General features: G+C 37.5%; 1 protein-coding gene across 1 annotated transcript in view; it reads left to right on the top strand.

Moving 5' to 3' along the window:
• Positions 1-20,401, top strand: part of HMCN1 (hemicentin 1) — a 372,920-nt gene that overhangs the window by 147,933 nt on the left and 204,586 nt on the right. The window contains exons 18-23 of the mRNA XM_078393073.1: positions 5,122-5,220; positions 5,649-5,776; positions 8,872-9,016; positions 11,469-11,581; positions 13,660-13,819; positions 15,566-15,740. Coding sequence (XP_078249199.1) covers positions 5,122-5,220; positions 5,649-5,776; positions 8,872-9,016; positions 11,469-11,581; positions 13,660-13,819; positions 15,566-15,740 — 820 coding nt within the window. The remainder of the gene's footprint in view (positions 1-5,121; positions 5,221-5,648; positions 5,777-8,871; positions 9,017-11,468; positions 11,582-13,659; positions 13,820-15,565; positions 15,741-20,401) is intronic.

Here is a 20,401-nt window from a genome sequence, read left to right as displayed (position 1 = left end):
ACCCGGCACTCACCATGGAGACCCAGGTGGCGTCCGTGGTCCGTTCCGCTTTTTTCCATCTCAGGAGGATAGCCCAGCTGCGGCCCTACCTTGATGTGGGGTCTCTCACCACTCTGGTGCATGCGCTTGTAGTCTCGAGATTAGACCACTGTAATGCGCTCTACGTGGGGCTACCTTTGAGATTGCTGCGGAAACTACAGGTGGTGCAGAATGCGGCGGCTAGACTACTCAGTGGGCTGAGAAGATACTAACATATCTCCCCCACTCTGGCCACATTGCATTGGCTGCCCATCCGATTCCGCATTGATTTCAAAGTATTAACGCTTACTTACAAAGCCCTAAACGGTTTAGGACCTCGATACTTGGCGGAACGCCTTCTCCCACCTAGATCTACCCGTGTCACTCGCGCGAGCCAGGAGATAAGGCTGAGGAGCCTAACGCCGAGAGAGGCCCGAAAGGAAAAGACCAGAAACCGGGCCTTCTCGGCGGTGGCTCCTCGCCTTTGGAACAACTTGCCCCCTGAGATTCGCGCGGCTCCCTCGCTGGGCATTTTTAAGAAACAACTAAAAACATTGATGTATAGGCGGGCCTTCCCAACAGAAAACCCTTGACGATCTTTTTTCTTATTCTGTTCTTTATTTTTTATTTATTTATTTACGTTTCTGCTGTAAAGTTTTAAAATTACATTGTTGTTTTTACTGTAAGCCGCCTAGAGTGGTCTAATATGATCAGATAGGCGGGATAGAAATAAAATAAATAAATAAATAAATAAATAATTTTGACAACTGACAGCCCACTAGAGACAAGGGATTTGAGGCTAGATGTGCTAATATTCTTTTCTTTTCTTTTTAATGAAAATTCAGACCAGGCTTTTAACTGAGATATTGTAAAGTTTTAAAGTTTGTATTTGCTATCTTCTTAGCAATACTATTTTTAACTTCTTTTTTTAATGAATGGTTTTTATTATTTTTAGAACAAAAACAAACACAAAAATACAAATAATAGTGCTTACTATACACTAAATTCTACCGTGCACCCCATACCCACGGAACCCCATTAAACAATATTTTTATTACAAACTTCCTTTCCATAATTGTATAGATTGTTGTTTAGAGACTTTCCCCTTTCCTTTCACTAATACAAATTCAAGAAATCTACCCCAAATAGCATAAAAATATTTGAACTTAGTTCCCCTCTTTTCATTTTGAGTTCAGTAGTCAATTCATCATTTAATGCAATGTCCAATACTTCACCATACCAATCTTCTAATTTAATATCATTTTTGTCTTTCCAAAACCTAGCTATTAATATTCTAGCACTTGTCATAAAGTTAGAAACCAATTCCTTTGAATAATAATCAAGATCTATCTTATCAAAAATTGACAACAAAGCAATTTTAGAGTTAAATTCAATATCTTTACCAAATATATCATATATTTCCTTAAAAATCAGTTTCCAAAATTTCTGAATCAATTTACAATCCCACCACATATACGTGCCAATTTCTTCATCACATTTCCAACAAGCTTTAGAGTAATCTGAATTTATTATATTCAATTTCACAGGAGTCATATACCACCTTAAACAGATGTAAGTTTTTTTTAATTCTTACCAACATTAACCTTAAAACTCTCATCCTCCACATTTTTATCCAATCCTCTATTTTAATTTCTGCCTTTAAATCATTTTTCCAAATTAATTTCAAACCTTCTGTTCCTATCTCTTTTTCCTCTTGTTCTGAAATTATATTATATATTCTACTTACTACTCCCTTCATCAAAGCATCTTTCTGCATATCTTCATGTGATGATATAAATTGTTCGTACTTAGTGCATTCTCTACATTTACCATTAGTTTTCAACCATTCATTTGTCCAGCTGTCTAACTGAATTTAATTATACCATGATAGTTTATTAGTTTGAAGTTTGACCCTAATCTGATCCTTCGATCTCATTTACTCATTCAATCCTTGCAACATTTTTTTCCTTAAACAAATCTACTAAACCCTTTAGATTTATAGGAAAATTTTCTATTTCAGTCACTAATTTTAATGGTGAAGCCGAGGGACATAGCTTCTCTATATATCTATTCCATATATTTAGCATATTTCTTAAAAAGGGGCTTTTTGTCTGATTTATTGTATTTCTTTTTACTACATTAAACAACTATTTTTGAACATTTCAATTTATTTCTGAGGATTCCGTATCCCACCAAATTAAATTCTCTTTATTGTATATAATCTCTCCAATAAATCTTAATTGATTTGCTATATAATAATTTTTTACATTAGGAATACCGAAGCCTCCTTTTTTGGGGACCTTATACTAATATATTTTATTTATTCTAGATGTTTTTACCTGGATTACAAAATCCATTAACTAATCCTTGCCAATACTTAAAATCTTCTTCTAATTTTATTGGGAGCATCCTAAATAAAAAGGTAATTTTGGTAATATTTTTATTTTAATCATAGCGATTCTCCCAAACCATGATAGTTTCAATTTAGAATACTCTTGCAGTTTATCTTTAATATCACTTTTTAGTTTATTAAAAATTTTCTCCTTTAATTTTTGAATTATTTTAATTATTCCTTGTAATAATAGATTTTGAACAGAAAATTGTCTTTCTAAATTTTCAAAAAAATAGGATGACCCCATTGATATTTGAAGTTGTTTTTAATCAACACTGCTATGACAGGCTTCATAGATTTTCTCCAATTCAGAGATTCATTGCATAAAACCTGGAAAATCTGTATCTTATTGCCCCGATAGACCAGCTGAGCTTGTTTTTGTTTAATTTCTCTCATAAACTGTTCTTTCTTTGTATAGTTACAAAACTTCACCACCATTGATCTAATTCTGGGGCTATTTGGGTTACCAAGAAAGTGTGCTCTTTCTGTGTCCTGTTCAACCACATGCTGTGAACCCATTATGGAGTTAACCCTGGCTATAATCTCTTTTTTGAGGTCTTGTCCATGTTGGAAATTCATTATTTTAATATTGGACCTTCTGAGGTTATCCTCGATGTAGATCAACCTTTTATTGGTTTCAGTGATTTTTTTCGTCCAAGCTGCATATTTTTTAAAATCTGATTCAGCCCTGTCTCCAAGCTCTTTAACTTTGCTTTTGACATCTTTCAGCTCCTATGAGATCCCTGAAACTTGATCTTGGAGCTTATTAATGCTCATTTCGATGGACTTGACTCGTCTCTCTGTTTGTTCAAAGCCTTGAGACATTTTACAAGACATGTCTTTTACAATCTTTGTGAACTCGTCCATTGCTTCCTCTTTTTCAGCTGATGAAAGTGCCCTCATTTACCTTTTCAAACTGCAATCTGATGGGTTTTTTCTCTTGTCCAAGCAGGGGGTTTGGCAGATTTATCTTTCCTCTTTGACATAGAGAAGTCTAATTAAGAGTAATTATTGTTGTTATGAGCTTTTCATTAGGAACAGGGCACTACGAAAAGTCCAGCAGCTTATCAGACCCGAAAGCGAAAGTAGTTTTCAGTTTTAAAACAACACAGTCCTTAGAGAGTTTAATTAAATATACACATTCCTTATCTTTCCCTTCAAAGGTTTATGCAAAAAGAACCAGTCTTCTAGAGGAAGAAATGCATTTTAAAAGCTTTTTACTGTGCCAGCGATATGGCGGTTCAGCTCTTAGCTGGTCATTCCCCCCCAAGCAGAAGTGACCTCCCCACTATTTTGAACTTTTTAACTACCTTGAATCCCAGTCCTGAAAGAAAAACAACATATAAATAAAATAACTAATGCCATAAAATAAATAAATAATTTGCCAATTTGATTGGTCAGGCACATAGCACTAAGAGACACTTGGGATCAGGACCTCGATACTTGGCAGAACGCTTACTCCCAACTAGTTCTACCCGTGTCACCCGCGCGAGCCAGGAGGTGAGGCTGAGGAGCCTGACGCCGAGGGAGGCCCGGAAGGAAAGAACTAGAAACCGGGCCTTCTCGGCGGTGGCTCCTCGCCTCTGGAATAACCTACCTCCGGAGATTCACGCTGCACCCTCGCTGGGTACTTTTAAGAACCAACTAAAAACATGGATGTATAGGCAGGCCTTCCCTTCCAGTTAATTCCTGTCCTCTTTCCTTTTTTTTCTCTTTATTTGATTTATTTTTATTTTTCCCATCTTATAAAATCATTTAATTAATTAATTGTTATAAATTTGTTTAGAACTTGTTATCCTTATGTTGTAAGCCGCCTAGAGTGGTCGAAATGACTAGATAGGCGGGGTATAAATACAATCAATCAATCAATCAATCAATCAATCAATCAATCAGGGGTCAACCATCATAATGTCAGAAAATAATCCATTGAACATTTAGTTCAGCCCTAACAAGTAAATAGAAATTGTTGATGTTTTTCTTGGAAAACAAATAGCTTTGAGGTAGAAGTCATATATTGGCTGAAATCCTGTTGATTAGTGTAGTAATTTGCAGTGACTCATCAAGTTGACTCATCAAATTCCCAGTGATTCAGTGAGACTTACTGTGATAAGCAACAGGATTTCAGTCATTGGTGATGCAAAACATCACCTTGTTCTTATCTCTTAGGTGGAGGAAAGGGGACATGTTTTTTACCACCTTCACTTTATTTTCTCCCAGTGTGAATTAAATTTGTATATAAAAATGTGAATAATTGCTTCCTCCCTACCTCTTTGTCAGGTTGTATTTGGATTGTGCACATACACACATCTGTGCACACACACTATATTAGATGGATTGATTGATTGATTGATTGATCGATGGATCAATCAATCAATCAATCAATCAATCAATCAATCAATCAATCATCTAATAGATAGATTTGGAAGGTGGCCCAAATAAATAATCAAGCCTTTCTGTCTCCAGCTTCTATTAATTTCAGTGTGTCATGTAAGTTTCATTGATTTGAATAGAAGTGGCTTTGTGGATTTTATCTAGTTTCATAGCAAGTCATGTAAATGGTAGGGTTTAAATATAGAATAAGTTTCATTGATTTGAGAATTCTAAAATCATGTTTAAGGAGAATGTATTTTTGTACTAATCATATAAGGCATTTTAGTTTTCTAGTGCAAAGTTAAGCGCTGATTTTGATTCCTTCCTTTATCTGATTTTAGATGTATGGGTTAATGATGAGGGAACCTATATCTGTGAAGCCGAAAATCAGTTTGGGAAGATTGTCTCGCGGCATGCTACTCTTACAGTGACAGGACTTGGTAATTAACTGATCACATGGCATTTGTAAAGCTTGACTTTTTATACTTCAAACCAAATCTACTGCTGTATTCAGAACAGAAGTATAGTTCTCTGTGTGGACCACCTGTGTATATTAGATCAATAAACTATGCTCGAATAATGCATTAAACAATAAAGTTATGTTCAAAATTTGCATTAAATCCTTATCAGATTTATTTTCAAGTGGATACGACTCAGGAAAAGCAGGACTAAAATATTGTCACATTAATTAATTAGATTTATCTCTTTTCTAGTATTAAAGCACCATTTTAATACATTAAAGTATTAAAACATCCTTAAAGACCGCACCTTTGTCACTTTTTATAGTTAAGCATTCTTTCTGCATTCTTTAGACCATGAATAATTGTTGTAATATGTTTTTCTTTTCTCTCCTCTGTGTTTCATACAGTTGCACCTCTAATTGGAATGAGTCCAGCTACAGCTAATGTAATTGAAGGTCAACAGCTTACATTGTCATGTATGCTGCTGGCAGGAAATCCTATTCCAGAGCGAAAGTGGATTAAAAATAGTATGATGGTAAGAGAATTTTGTTTACTATTATTGTTTGGTCGTTAAGTCATGTCCGACTCTTCGTGACCCCATGGACCATTTACCATTACTAAAGTGATAATCATTCTAAAAAAAGATGAAATTGCAGAGCTTGGAAAGTTACTTTCAATAGTTAATTAGCTTTAGTTCCAAGTCCTCTAAAAGTAATCAGCTACTGTTATAGTTACAGTTTTTAAAAAGTTACTTGATACTTCCCTATTCCTCAAAAGAAAATTGAATAGTTGCTTAAAAAAACACACATATGGCAGCATGTAGATGCCACAAGCTACCGTTCTGTGGAATAAAACACACTCTCCTCTTGTTCACATAATGGACACCCGTAACAGAGCACAAGACAGCAGCATGAGACACAACATAAGCTAGCACTCTGAACCAGATTTTGTTTCTCCTTCACCACCTAATGTTGCTACACTCCCCAAATTATAAAAATTAAGTTGTAGTTGAACACTACAGTTACACTGCAAAAAGAATAAACTTAACCCTTGTTAACTGTAGTATAATATAGTTATACTTTTGTTATTGCAGTTACAAATATCTATTGTTTGTACTGTGTTCCTTCTGAACTCCATGAAACTGTACAAACTGCTTTTGAAAAAAATGTAGAATTTCAAGAAGGCAAATGTGATGCTATCTTACATGCATTATGTAATTACTGAATATCCCTCATTTCAATAAATAAAAGAAAAGATAGTGTTGTCCTTGAATTATAGAAGTGTCTATTAAGTGAAAGAATCTGCTAGATGATCTCAGACATTACTCGTATCTCTCTTCATAAAACCCATTAAATGATAAAATGGGGTAGCTCAAGAAATGCAGCCTTGAATTCTTGGGACAGGATGCACAAATTGTTTTAGCCTACAACTAGATAAATAGCAAATTGTGTGGAATAAGTATGTTTGAAGGTGTATTTGAGTAATAATGTAATGATCCCCGTTCAGCATTTGGCGGTGATTAAGTCAGAATTCGTTCACATGCGCTTTAAGTCATATGATGGCTTAATGGTTGATTATTTCATTTCAACATATGAATTAGCTCTGTTTTTAAATTATTTTACTTGACTTTGTGCAGAAGTGCTTTCAGTAGTTATGAATTTATGATAAGTTGCTATGCAAATTATTCCTGCCATCACCAAGCAATGTACATTATGAAGATACCTGAATTCAACCTTGGGTTCTGTTTTATGTGCTTACAGCCTGCTGTTCCCCAATTTGCACCAGGGTTGAACTAGGAATGAGTAGATTTCTTCAGTTCCATTTTGTTAGTCTTTTCCGAACGGGTTCTGGTCTGCTTCTGCTCTCATACAGTTATACAGGAAGAATAATTGATTAATTCCAGATTTGGAGCATATGCATTTTGCTCCTGTTTGTACAGATGCGTTTCTAGTAAATACACATGAGGCAGGATTAAACAAGGAAAATAATGGAAAGTTGTCCAAACAGCACATTGTGCAGACTATTTCAAAGTCAGGAAAATGCAATATGTGAAAACAAATGTTTTGATAGCACTACTGTCTGAAGGCTCTAGTGGAGGGTCTGTATTTATTAATATCTGGAGATGTAAGCCTAGCAACAAGAGGGGCATGTGTGAGAGAAAAAGAGTGAGAGAGAAAGAGAGCTATTTGTTTGTCTCCAGGTGATAGTGTCTCTACCTCCACAGGTAAGCATGCTTTGTCATCAGGATTTCTTTGGTTTATTAAGCTACTTTTGCCTATGTGTAACCTTAAAACACATACACATGCATGCACATACAAGCACACACATACAGTCTTGTATTTATAATACAGTGGTGCCTCACTTGACGAGGATAATTCATTCTGTTGAAATCGCTGTTAAGCAAAATCCTTGTCAAGCGAAAGGAAAAAGCCTATTGAAATGCATTGAAAACTGGTTCAGTGCGTTCCAATGGGCTAAATACCTCAGCGTCCAGCGAAGATCCTTCATAGGGGCGGCCATTTTCAGTGCCTGTAAAGTGAGGAATCCATCCTAAAGCACAGCGGGGAGCCATTTTGTACAGCAGGCAGCCATTTTAGAGCCGCTGATCAGCTGTTTTAGAATCATCGTCTAGCAAAAAATTGGTTCCCGAAGCAGGGAACCGATCATCATCAAGCGAAATTTCCCTATCTAAACATCGTTTTGTGATCGCTATTGTGATCGCAAAAACCTCATCATAAAGCAGATTCATCATTTAACGAGGTAATCGTTAAGCAAGGCACCACTGTACTATATAGGCCAGAATCCTATTGATGTTTGCATAATGTACTACAGCTAATTGCAGCTAAGTCTTGGTTACATGCCTGGGCACAAGCCCAGCTGTGGAACTGAAGTGTGCCCCAGCACTGTCAGTTGGCTATGATTAGCCATGATGGTAACACATTCCTCATGTAATCACCAATAGGATTATGGCCATATATAGGTATCATTCCTTCTGCCTGCCCTCCATGTTTCTCAAAGGAAGCATTCATATTGAAGAAAGCAGTATGTAACCTCCTCTAGCTGGATGGCAAATTCTCCACTCCAAGCAAAAGCCCACAGGGAATTTGATTTAGACACCCGGAAAAGATCTAGAAGAAGCAAAGTATGTATGAGAGAACTTGGATCTTTTATTTTCTTCCCACTTCAAGGTTTATTGCCATGTTCTAGATACTTTCTGTTGTCTCTGTCTAGCAGAAACAGAGTAGATCATATGCAGCCTGTTACAGACCACACTCAGGGCTGTAGTTTAGGGATCACAAGGGACTGTTTCAGCAAATAAATACATGTAATTATTTAGCTGAAGAGTTAATGACTCTCACCATTAAGCAGTCAGATATCCTGGGAAATGTGCAAGGCTGGGTCAACCATTCAGAAGCTAGATGATTATCAAAGCGGTAGATCTTACTACATTCCTTGGACCGCTGTATCACTGACAAAAACAAAATCATGCAAAATGTCTGTTCTTGCCACTTAATTTGGCCAATCTTGGTGCAAAAATGTAGCACAAGTGTGGCCATGAACACACAAGCTATATGTGGAACAGAAATAAGCTTTCTTTGATTTCCTTACTTCCACCCCATGCTATTCCAGGTCGTTGAGACTCCCTACATCAATGTTCGTAGTGATGGGAGCCTTCATCTTGAAAGAGTTCGGCTGCAGGATGCTGGGGACTACACCTGCATGGCAAAAAATGTTGCTGGAACTTACAATCAAACAACTGCCCTCAATGTATTCGGTGAGAGAAATCTGTAATGTTTGCAAGATTTTCAGTGCAGGATGCACTTGAACCCAGGATGGGGATGATATGCATGAAAATGGATGACTGAACATGTAGCCAGCAATTCTCTAGTTCCCATTCGTTTTAGTGGGGCTTGTACATTCTCATTGAAAGGAATTGGGTGCCTGGTGAAGTAGTGGACAACCAGCAGCCTTTGGCCTTCTTTGATGGCCCTGTTAGCCTATTTCAATTCTGAAAGCAATCAATTCATATCACTTTCAAGGCTCTCTCAGTCTTCTTTCTGACAGCTTGCATAGTGTCAAGGAAAGAGGATGAAAGTAGAAAAAAAATGGATAAATGCAACCAAATTTTGGCTCTGTATTCACCTACCAGTGTGCACCCTCTAGTGTACGTATTATTACTAAGAGCATGTGGCCCTTTCCAGAAAACAGATCCCTCACTCCTGTCCTGGTGACTTTCCCTTCATGTTGTTTCACACAATACATGTTATGTATCCTTAGGATCATGTGAACTGGACAACTTGGTGTCACATGAAATAGATTCCAGGCTAGGTCTTGATGCCTCACATAGACTTCAGGTAGAAAAGAAAACTGGTGTTGTCTGAGAAGCAGTTTGAAATTGTGGTTGGGGGAAGAGCCCCCTTTTCCAAGATATTGAAATTATGCCCTCAGTTGTATTCCTTATCCCAGTGTCCCTGCTCTATTTCACTATTGGATGTGGAACAATATTAAATAATCTCTAATTACCACTGTTTGAAGAGTGATGCAGAAGCAACCACTTTTCTGCAATTGTTTAGTTTAGTTTAGATGCTGCATTTCTCCTCATAGGTAGCTCACAAACAGTTAAAACAGCACAATATTCCACATTAAAAATGCCATAAAAAATTTTAAAAGCACACATAATATTGAAAATTACCATTAAAATTGTTTAAGGACTAGAAGCAGGAGGCAAACTTAGCTTATTATGAGAAGGCATTCAAAATCTGGGGACAGCCGCTGAAAGGTCCTCTCTTGCATCTTCACCAAATGATCTGGTGGGGGCCAAGAGAAGGACCTCTCCATAATGTCTTTGTAATGTTAATGTTTTTTAAAATGTTAAAGCATTTTGCTGGTTTTTATTATTTCACATTGGGACAGATTTATATTATTTTATTTAGTTTCTAGCTAAATTAAAGTAATAAAAACATAAAACCACAATTTAATACTAGTGAATTGTGGTTTTGTGTTTTTATTTCTTTAAGAACATTGTAAATCATCTTCAGAGTTATCTTTTAGTGGAAAGGTGGGGCATAGAATGAATGAATGAATCAATCAATCAATCAATCAATTCATCCATCTTTGCCAAAAAGGAATGTTGAAGACTGGCCAATAATTATCCGAAACAGCAGGATTCAAATAGGACTTCTTCTTCTTCTTCTCCTTCTTCTTCTTCTTCTTCTTCTTCTTCTTCTTCTTCTTCTTCTTCTTCTTCTTCTTCTTCTTCTTTTTTTTTAAAGGCTTACTACTGCTTCCTCTAGGTATGCAGGTTGTGAAGTCACCACCCTCAGTTGACCCAAGTGCAAACCTTAATTTTCAGCCATGTAGATGAAAATATCAGTTATTCATTTCTGGGGGGAATTTATAGCACCAGCAGTGTTCAAAGCAGAGCCTGCCTCTGCTCCCCAAACTCGGTGGTCTGGGCACTGCTGAGAAATTTCCCACAAGGGGCTGCTGTATATTTTTGTGTGTGAAGCAATCAGAAATGTTGGATAATCAGCAAGAGAAACAATAGTGTTTCATTCACTCCTTTTGCACCCTTCTATCAGAATGATTGACAGTTTTCACAGTTAATAACTGGGAGTGAATTTTATGATATTGTATATAAGTATGTCTTGTGTCCTTTTTGTTTTTTTTTAATCAGTATGGCTGCGAAATCTTGCTGGACTGTTCTGAAAATTAACAGCCAGATTCCAGTGGCTCATAGAAGGAATGGGATTCAGCATTCATATAGATGTGCAGAGGCTCTTGTGTTGGTTTTGTTATGCTCTGTGAGCTTGCTTACACAGAAGAGAATTTTAAACTTCCTAACTTGTAGCTCCATGACCTGCACGGCTTGCACACAAAGAATAGCCACTTTACATTTGGATTCTAGCCTGTGCTTATGAAGATGTGTAAGGCATTCTGATTATAGGATGGCCTAGGCAGCAAGGCATGTGAATAAATATGACATGATTTTTTTAAAGGTTGCAGAGAAAAATATTACACAGCATCCTAAAATATTTTTCCCTGTATTTTCAAGCAATGACAGTTTGTAAGCAGAGTTTTGACTGCAGAACTCCAGTTTAACCACTTAAATACAAGGCGGTGTCATTTTTGTACTCAAGCTATGTTGCATCATAACTACATATGTAAGGCAAAAAGTAATGCAAGGTGAAACAATGCATAAAGTGTGGGTGTATTTATGCTTCTAGTTCTACCCATAATTCAACATGGACAGCAGATATTCAGTACTATAGAAGGCATCCCGGTTACACTGCCCTGCAAAGCCAGTGGAGTTCCTAAACCATCTATAGTCTGGTCCAAGGTAACTTGCTTCTCCTGTTTATAATGAAAAACCAAGAGGAATTAATTTGCCAGTATAAATTTACATTTAGATAGTATGGGAATTGTAAAAAACAGGAGGACACTTTTATTATGCTTGATGCGTATATAGGGAAATACTGTAGGTGTATGAAAGTGTGAAAAATATTCTGGTCCATGCCACAGCATTTAAATCGGTTTTGTTCTTTTTATTGAACAGTAGACCTCAGATGTTAGTTAGAGAAATGAAATATTTGATAATGTATGTAATCTCTACAGTTAAGTTACTAGATGGAAAATAATAGAAGAAAACAGATATCCTGGACTTAGAAAAGCTGATAGGAAAGACATGGGAAGTCACGGAGAAGTAATAATTCCATGATTAGACCTGAAAGGTAGCTTGGAAAGCATAAATTAAAGAAGAATGTGAAAGTCCAATTAGGGAATAGATAGATTAGTAGCTATAGTAATACTGGGAAAATCTGCTGGTTTATTTTTTATCTTTCTTTGCAGTATAAGTGTACAAGTTGATGTAAATGTACTATCTCACTCTCTGGAATTTTACCCTTTCTCTACCCCCTCAACCCTACATTCCTTTCCTCATAGCCCTATCCCCATTGAAAAGAATAGAAAACTGAATATAAAAAACACGGGCCAGTATAAATTTAAAGAAATATACATATTTCCAAAATGTCAAGATCTTTTATTGATGAAAAGTCTTTTGTGGTCTTCTAACATTTCTTTTTTTAAATTTACCGTAAGCTGCATAAAAATCAGCAGGGCTTGCCTTTGTTCTTGGCCTTATTAATTCAATTTAGCTTTGGCCAATGTGTCAGGTTTTGTTGATTAATCTACTATGTAAAAACTACAATCCTAATGGTTTTTGAGAGGGGTTAAATATTTATGTACATAGGTCTAATAATTTAAGATATTTCTGTCCTGGCTCCTAGTCTTCATTACCAGGGTGAGTTATGAAGTTATTTAAAAATCCATGCAAAAAAATAAAACCAGCACTACTGAAACAGCAGGAAAATCAATGAAATAGAAAAGAGACAGATGTATAAAATTGTGCAGCAGCATACACCAAAAGCTTAAAATATTGGTATATAAAAGAGCATTAATAAATAGATGTATCTCCAATAATTGTGTGCTGTCAAATCAATTCTGACTTAAAGTGACACTTTTCAGGATTATCTAAGTAGTGAATAAACCACTTCTATTATGTCTAATGTTATCAAGCGTGCAAATTAGATTGAGAAGGAGAGGATCTATATTCAGTTGTAATTTTTTTCTCAGCATGTAGAAGCAGCTAAGGATGGGTAGTTCCATTCCACCACCTGTAAACCACCCCCCCCCCCATTTCCCTGTGTTAGTGGAAAATGTGTGCAAGGAAACTTCATTCCAAGTGCCATTACAGAGGTCCATAAATTGTGAAATCTGTTCAGGCAGAGTTACAGATTGCCTGGATCTTTGTGGCTCTGTAAATGTGGAACCAATCACGGTGCCTTTGGGGACCTTTTCTGTTGAACAGAAGAGGTAAGAGTGGAAAGGGCAGGACTGTATCCCTAGTTCCATCTATATGCTTTGTGGGGGGGGGGGACACCCCGCTGTTGAATAGGGCTAGGCCACAAAAGCCCTGTTTTGTGTTGAGGAGGCACCCTGAATTGGGTATCCAGGGAGGGTCTTCATAGATAGATGAATTCATATAACAGTAGATGATTCCTTAGGTATTCACGTCACAAGCTGGTTATGATACATTTAAATATCAGTGGATGTTAGCTTGAAAGGTAATCTTGGTGTTGAGTGAAAACTGTAGAGTCTAAGAAAGAATGGAATTTGGTAATTATGCCCTGTCTGTTGGGTCATAGATATATTTGTATCCATCCTTTACATGAATCCTATTCAAGCTGGGCAACAATGGTAATATATATGAAAATCTACTGTATAATGCAATTGCTGGACAGCAGCAAAGCTGAATTAAAAATAAAAGTCAACAAACCAATAGGCAGGTCCGAACGATTCTGATGCTGTTTTGTCTGAAAAAGAAATATCATCTCATTAGTATTTTCCTGTCATTCCCAGAAAGGAGCGGTGATTCCTCCCACCAATCTAAAATTTTCTGCAGGGTCTGATGGGAGTCTGTATATAGTTTCTCCAGGAGGTGAAGAGTCTGGAGAATACATCTGCACTGCAACAAATGCAGCAGGCTATGCAACACGGAAAGTGCAATTGACTGTCTATGGTAAGTAAACATTACAGCACAGACTGTGTGCTTCTATAATGATGCTCCCAAACAGTGCTACTAGGAGCAATGATAGTTTTAGAACAAATTGTAGGAAGTATTTTGTCATAAGAGGGACTGTATTTGCTGTTCTCAGGATTTAGATAGATTGTTGCTGTTGATTCTGCCAGTGGATGTGGACTAGATGCAATAGACATAAAGATTAATCTCAAAATTTGAACATCAGTAATTAGTGGTCCAGTTCAGAGTGCTGAGCTCCCATAATTCAACGTGTGGGAGAATCTTTACCCGTCATACTTCCGGTATAAGATAAGACTCCTTAGAAGACAATAGTATGAGATAACAGCACAGTTCCACATAAACATATCATGTTCCAAGGGAGGTTATCTTGTTCATCTGTTGGAGCAAAAATGACAAAGAATTTTTTAGTAGCTCAAAAGCTGTCATGTCTTATTTAGCACAACATTTTCTGGACTGTGCTCCTCTTCTCCAAAAGCAATTGAAGAAGCAGCTAACAGTCAATGAAAGCTTATGCCATGTAAAGCTTGTTAGTCTTTAAGGTGAAACAAGACTCTTTATTGTGTTTATAAATATATTAAGAACTTAATAATTGTCAGCTAAATATCCAGTTTTGCTTTACTTGCCCACAATGAAAACTAGAGGATCCAGAGGAGCAGCAATTTTGTAGAGCTTACGAAGCTGCTTCAACAACTTTAAAAAGTACTTTTAATAGCTACAATTCCAAGTCCCCCCAAACGCAATCCATTACTTTTACATTTATACTTTTTAAAGAGTAGGTCTCTACCTCCCAGTTTTTCAAGAAGAGCCCAAATAACTACTTTTTAGTTGTTGTTTTAAAAAATCTGAAGGCTACAATCTGTTGGTCAGTGGTGAAAAACACACTGTCTCCCCATCCTCCTTATTTTGTCTTCCACAACCAAGTACCAGGCAGCAGAACTTGGTACAACACAAGCCAACACATGCAATATTTGTCCTCTTGCATTTAGTGAGGCTACACCCTCATACTTTTAAAAGTAACAGAAAAGTTACAGCTTCAAACTGGAGAACTCTTGTCCATGGGCAGAGTGTAATAATGCTCTACAAGCACAATGACAGTCGGGTCTCCCACATACTTGCAGAAGCCCAAACACCTGTTACAACACCCCGGATATCTCTGTGCAAGTGCTGTAAAAGTTACTCTCCCTTATTACAATTGTTGTGTGATGTAGCTATGTCACTTTTATTGGAAGAAAGAATTAATTACGAATAACTATTTATTTGTGAGTAGTCATTTCTAAATGTGGAAACTATTGCTGAACTAAAATACAAACTTGGGATTCCATTTATTTGAGATGGAGCCTGGAAGAGTCATTCCCTCTTATACTTTGTCCTTGCCCTCCCTTCCCTTTTTCAATATTTAATGTTTTCCTGTTTTGACTGTAGAACTCAGCTGGACAGGAGTGCAGACACGAGATCTCTCTGTCTGATTTGGGGTTGTTTGTTCTTCATACTGCCACCATGCATCCACAGCTATATTTGTTCAGCTCCCCTGAAGTTGTGGGGTAGTGGTTAATGGAGGTCTGAGGGTTTTTTTTTAAAAGGGAAGAAAAGTATTGGGTGTTGATGAATCGCCATCTGTTTGTGCAACCATTCAATATAACCTGTTAATTTCAAAGTGGAACATTTAGGGATAGTTGTGGACACTTTGGATATGCTTAGATGATGAGAGATATTGTGCTGTTTTAGTAAAACCAAGAGTGACCAGACCTGAAGATCAGCAAGGAAGTTCTCTGGACAACCCTTTAGAGCTTTCAGTGGTAGCAGGGGAAGATGTCACACTTCCTTGTGAAGTGAAAAGTTTGCCACCTGCTATAATAACCTGGGCTAAAGAAATGCAGCTTATCTCTCCCTTCTCTCCAAGGTAAGAGTTCTTCTGTTTGTTTGTTTTTATGGGTTTATTAGCTTTTATTTTGAAATTATCCTCTTGAGGTGAGTTATGGCTGCTAAAAAAATCTTCTTTCTATAAAGAGATGCACACTCCTTGTGCAAATCAGTGTTTCATTCCTCTTTATTTGAGCCCCCGCCTGTCTTAGGGGTCATAATAACTTACTGGTCGGGATTACAGAGGGGCACAAAATGAACCAGAAGAAAAAAAAACCAAACCAAAACACAACAAACAACTGACAAATTGGGCCGTTTTGTAGTTTGTTTCAGGGCACTTCAGGGAAGTATGCCTGCCCAGAATGAAACAAAACATTATAAACTTATAGTGCAACGCTGCCTTCCCTAAGATATGCTTTTGCCAGCCTACTTGCTCATTTTCTTGCCTGCTCTTAAATCCCAAGAAAACTAAAAATGTATAAAAATGTGCAAAATACCTTTTTGGAGTGATAATCTAATATGTTTTCCTGTGCTATGAACAGATGGTTATTGGCTGCTTTTTACTTTGTGTGCATAGTAACCGTAGCTTTATCCCAATTCTCTTTGGTTCAGATTTTTAACTTCATTTTAATTTGTTGAACTCCTTAAAATTACACTGGAGAATTCACACCAGGATTAACAAATTCTTCCAAATCCCAGTATGCTTTTTGTGGTTTTCTGTACTGAGTAAATGACAGCAACGTGTATTGTATTGCAAAATACATTTAACATAAACAAGACCATCTCATAATGTTGTTTCCATTCTTTTTGGCTGTACTTAATGCTTAAGTGTCAGTAATGCTATGTACCCTATTTTAGCATGTGGTTATGGTGGGCGGGGGTTGGATGGGCAGGACAAACTTCAGACTTTTTGAAAATCTTTTTCCTCAGGCTTGGGCTAGCTTTCCAGAATGTCATTTGACATAAAAATAGCAACAAGACAGTCCAAACATCTTTGTTCTTTACTTGAAACATTTGTGCTAAATTACCTCTGGTAACTTGAGTTGCAGAAACAACATTTTAACAACTCTGCTGGGTTCCAAACTTATGTTCAGCCACTTGAGTTACTTTTAAAAAGTATTGTTATAAAGAATTATGTAACCCATTGCAAGCTTCTTTAATGTAATTTGTTATTATTAGTGTTGTTAAAAAATGGCAGCTTGTAATATTGCTCAGTTTGTTCAGTTTAATAAAATGTATCTAAAAGTGAGGAAATGTCCTGAAGTTTGGAAAAATTCAGTCGGAATTCTTCTATCTTGCTTTGCCAAAAATTAACTCCATTGTTTATAACTTTTTACTTCCATTGCTGCTTTCCCAATTTAAAGAAACTTGCGCTGCTGGGTTTGCTGCTCTTTGATTCCAAACTCTGAAACCAAAAGACATGTTCAGAGCAGAGAAATAGAATGTTCTCCCATTTGAAATGAATGCATTTGTTTGTAAAATTGTACATAAAACACTAGATACCAAGTCAGGTAGACTGACAATGTTGCAATTTCTCAGTGTTCTGGGATTTACAGCCTGACACAGTAAAGCATACTCAGCCCCATGGTGCAGTGATTAAACTGCAGTCAAGACTCTGTTCATGACCTGAATTTGATCCCAATAGGCTCAGATAGCCGGCTGAAGGTTGACTCAGCCTTTTATCCTTCCAAGGTTGGTTAATTGAATACCCAGCTTGCTGGGGGTAGCAGGGTGGCTGCAATGTGTAGCCTACATAACTAAATTGTAGCCACACAAAGTAGTGGCTTGTCTACCAAATGGGCAGAGTATAAGTTTAAATAAATAAATAATAAAATAAAAATAACAAACTGCCCAGAAAGTGCTTTCAGTGTTATGGGGTGGTATATAAGCAGCAGACTTTGTTTTGCTTTGCCCACCCCTCAGTATTACTGATTGGGGGGAGGAGGAGGAGGAGAAATAATCAACTCCCTACATTTTTTCAGTCATTCTTCAAAGAGACCCACAAGCAGGGTTCTGCCTCAGGCTTACAAAGGCTAACTGCAATGTTACTTTCTCTTGATACAGAGGAAACAAAGCACAACAAAACAAGACAATCTCAAGATTAGTGTGTCAGAGAGACGACTAGGGTGCCAGCATAACAGTATGATTTTAAAAATACCAGGGGCATTGGCAAGTCTTTGGGTCCAAGTCTTTAGTACCAAGCCTGAGTACCAAGCCCCAAGTCTGAGTCTCTATTAAGAACAAGCTGTTTTCCCCAGAAAAAAAGGGAGGGGTGGATGGATTCCGAGTCTTAAGTTGAGTCAAAGTCATTCAAAAAAGAAATCTGAGGTGAGGCTGAGTCAATTCACTGAGAGAACTTAAGTCCGACTTGACCACGAGTCTCACCCCCTGTGAAATACAGGGTAATGGTGCGATCTAAAAGACCGCCTGAATTAGCATATCCCAGTAATAAGACATCTGATATGAAACTGCTGGATTGTTTTTATGCCCTATGACTCTCTTTCAGCTTTTTCTCCATTTCCAAGTCTCAGTCTTGCCTTGGCTTTGTCTATCTACTATTTAGCTTGGCTTCAGTCTATTGCTTCTTTCTGTGGCTTTAATCATCGTGTTCCTCAACTGACTCAGATATGTCTCAGACGTTGTGTCAGAATATGGCAGTTAGAAACTGAGTCTGTCAGGCAGAGAGGTCTAGCCTCTTTTAGCCAGGCTTTCTAGTCCTGTCTCTTTCAGAGCACAGCAAATGATGCAAAAACAAAACAATACCCCACCATTTATTTTTGTTTTATCTTGGTGACAATAATGGTACTCCTTCTGACTCAGAATACTCCCCCCCCACTTTTTCCAAACATCATGTTGAATACATATCAGCTGTTCGCATCTTACCAGAGTGTTTTCTGGCATTTCTGACTCGAATTTTGAATCTCTGTGGCTGTTGGTTCGTATATGTGTTTCCCTTGGTTAACATCTGTATTTACTAGTCGGCCAGTCATGACTCCTTACCGTGTTTACATGTACTGACCAGTCCTCATTGCCTGGCACCATCCATACCCATTAGTTGCGGGGTGATGGTGTTAGTTTTGTTTTTTGCATCCCATTCCAAGTCTTTGAAAAGCAGTGATTCTTGTGGAATGATCTGCAAGACTTCAGGCTCCTGTGTGTTCATTATCTCCTTTTCACAGCTTGCTTTATATTAGTGGAAGAAGCAAAGTGAAAAATATGAATTCTCTAATCAGGATACTCTTATAACTGTGGTATGGCATTGAGTTAGCAGGACACCAATTCAGTGATGAAGCTGGCCTTTCAACTGCCCTTTACAGTGGACCCTCTACTTACGGAATTAATCCGTATTGGAACAGTGGCTGCAGGTCGAAAAGTCTGTAGGTCGAGTCTCCATTGACCTACAATGCATTGAAAACCGATTAATCCCATAACCGGCCATTTTTGTTCCATTTTTGTTCCATTTTGGGTTTTTTTCTGGTCTGTAGGTCGATTCTCAGGCTGCAAGTCGAACCTAAATTTTGCAGCCAGGTAAGTCTGTAACTCGAAAAGTCTGTAAGTCGAGCCGTCTGTAAGTCGAGGGTCCACTGTATTCAAACAAATCCTGAGTGTTTTGCTGCCTGAAGCTAAAGTCAAGGCTGTGTTCTTTCCCTATTCATGCAGAAAAGCTAGCTGGACTAGCAGCTGAATCTTATTTTTAGCACTGGTGAAGGAGCACCATACCTGAGGGAGCAGATTGGTACAGAAGTCCCCAGGACAAAGTGGGATGGCTGGAGTGCTCAGGAGAAACAGCCAGAAATATTTGTGCTGTGCCCAACATATGCAGCCTGAGCTGATGACCTCACTTGGCAGAGTCAGTTCTAGCTTTATTGATAAAAAAGGAAAAAATATGGGAAGAAAAATAAAAGCCTGGTCTTATGAAATACTGCACCATGAAAACTACAGGAATTAAGGCCTTCTGGAGTCAGTACCTAGGAAGGCAGCAGTGAAAAGGAAGAGATATAAAGGAACCACTTTTGTTTCAATAGGCTTATGACCTGTGAACTATTGCCAAGTATGAGCTCAGTAGTAGCAGAATTACCTTGCTCTTGCCTAAAAGCCAGAGTCCAAAAACCAAGAGATTCCTTCTCCCAGAGAAAGAGAGAAATTCCCCCTGCCTTGCAACACCTTCATTTTTTAAATAGAAACACCAGTGACTATGCATTAGCCTGTGGCTACTTACTCCATGTTAGATTTAGTTGAGTTGTATCTGTTTTAGGGTACCAGGACTCCTCTCTTCAGTCTATTTATTTGTTTGGTATATATTTTACTTTGTCACTGCTACATCAACGAAGCCATCAATATATTCAAAACGCAGTAAGAAGCTGCAGCCATGGAAACTAGTCATTGGCATATAAGGAGGATATAAAACATTGGAAGAAAAGTGGGCTTTAATTTGAAGCTCTGCCAGGGGAAAAATGTTTTTCTTGTCAGTTATTTAAACATTTCAATCACATTCTGTATCTGAAGATAGAAGGACTGAAAACAACAGAGAACACAGTTTTAAAACAAATATAAACTGGTTTAAAAAATGTAATATAACATAATCAAGATAAAATATACAGGGCAATAGACCAAAAATCAAGCTGTGACCGCTGACCCAGAAGTGCTTGGTGAATGGCCAGGTTTTAAAATGACATCGAAATGAGGCCATAACTTGGCATC

The sequence above is a fragment of the Pogona vitticeps genome, chromosome 4 (assembly GCF_051106095.1).
Source record: "Pogona vitticeps strain Pit_001003342236 chromosome 4, PviZW2.1, whole genome shotgun sequence".
NCBI lineage: Eukaryota > Metazoa > Chordata > Lepidosauria > Squamata > Agamidae > Pogona > Pogona vitticeps.
Note: the sequence above shows the minus strand (reverse complement) of the source record. Positions and strands in the feature narration are given on the sequence as shown.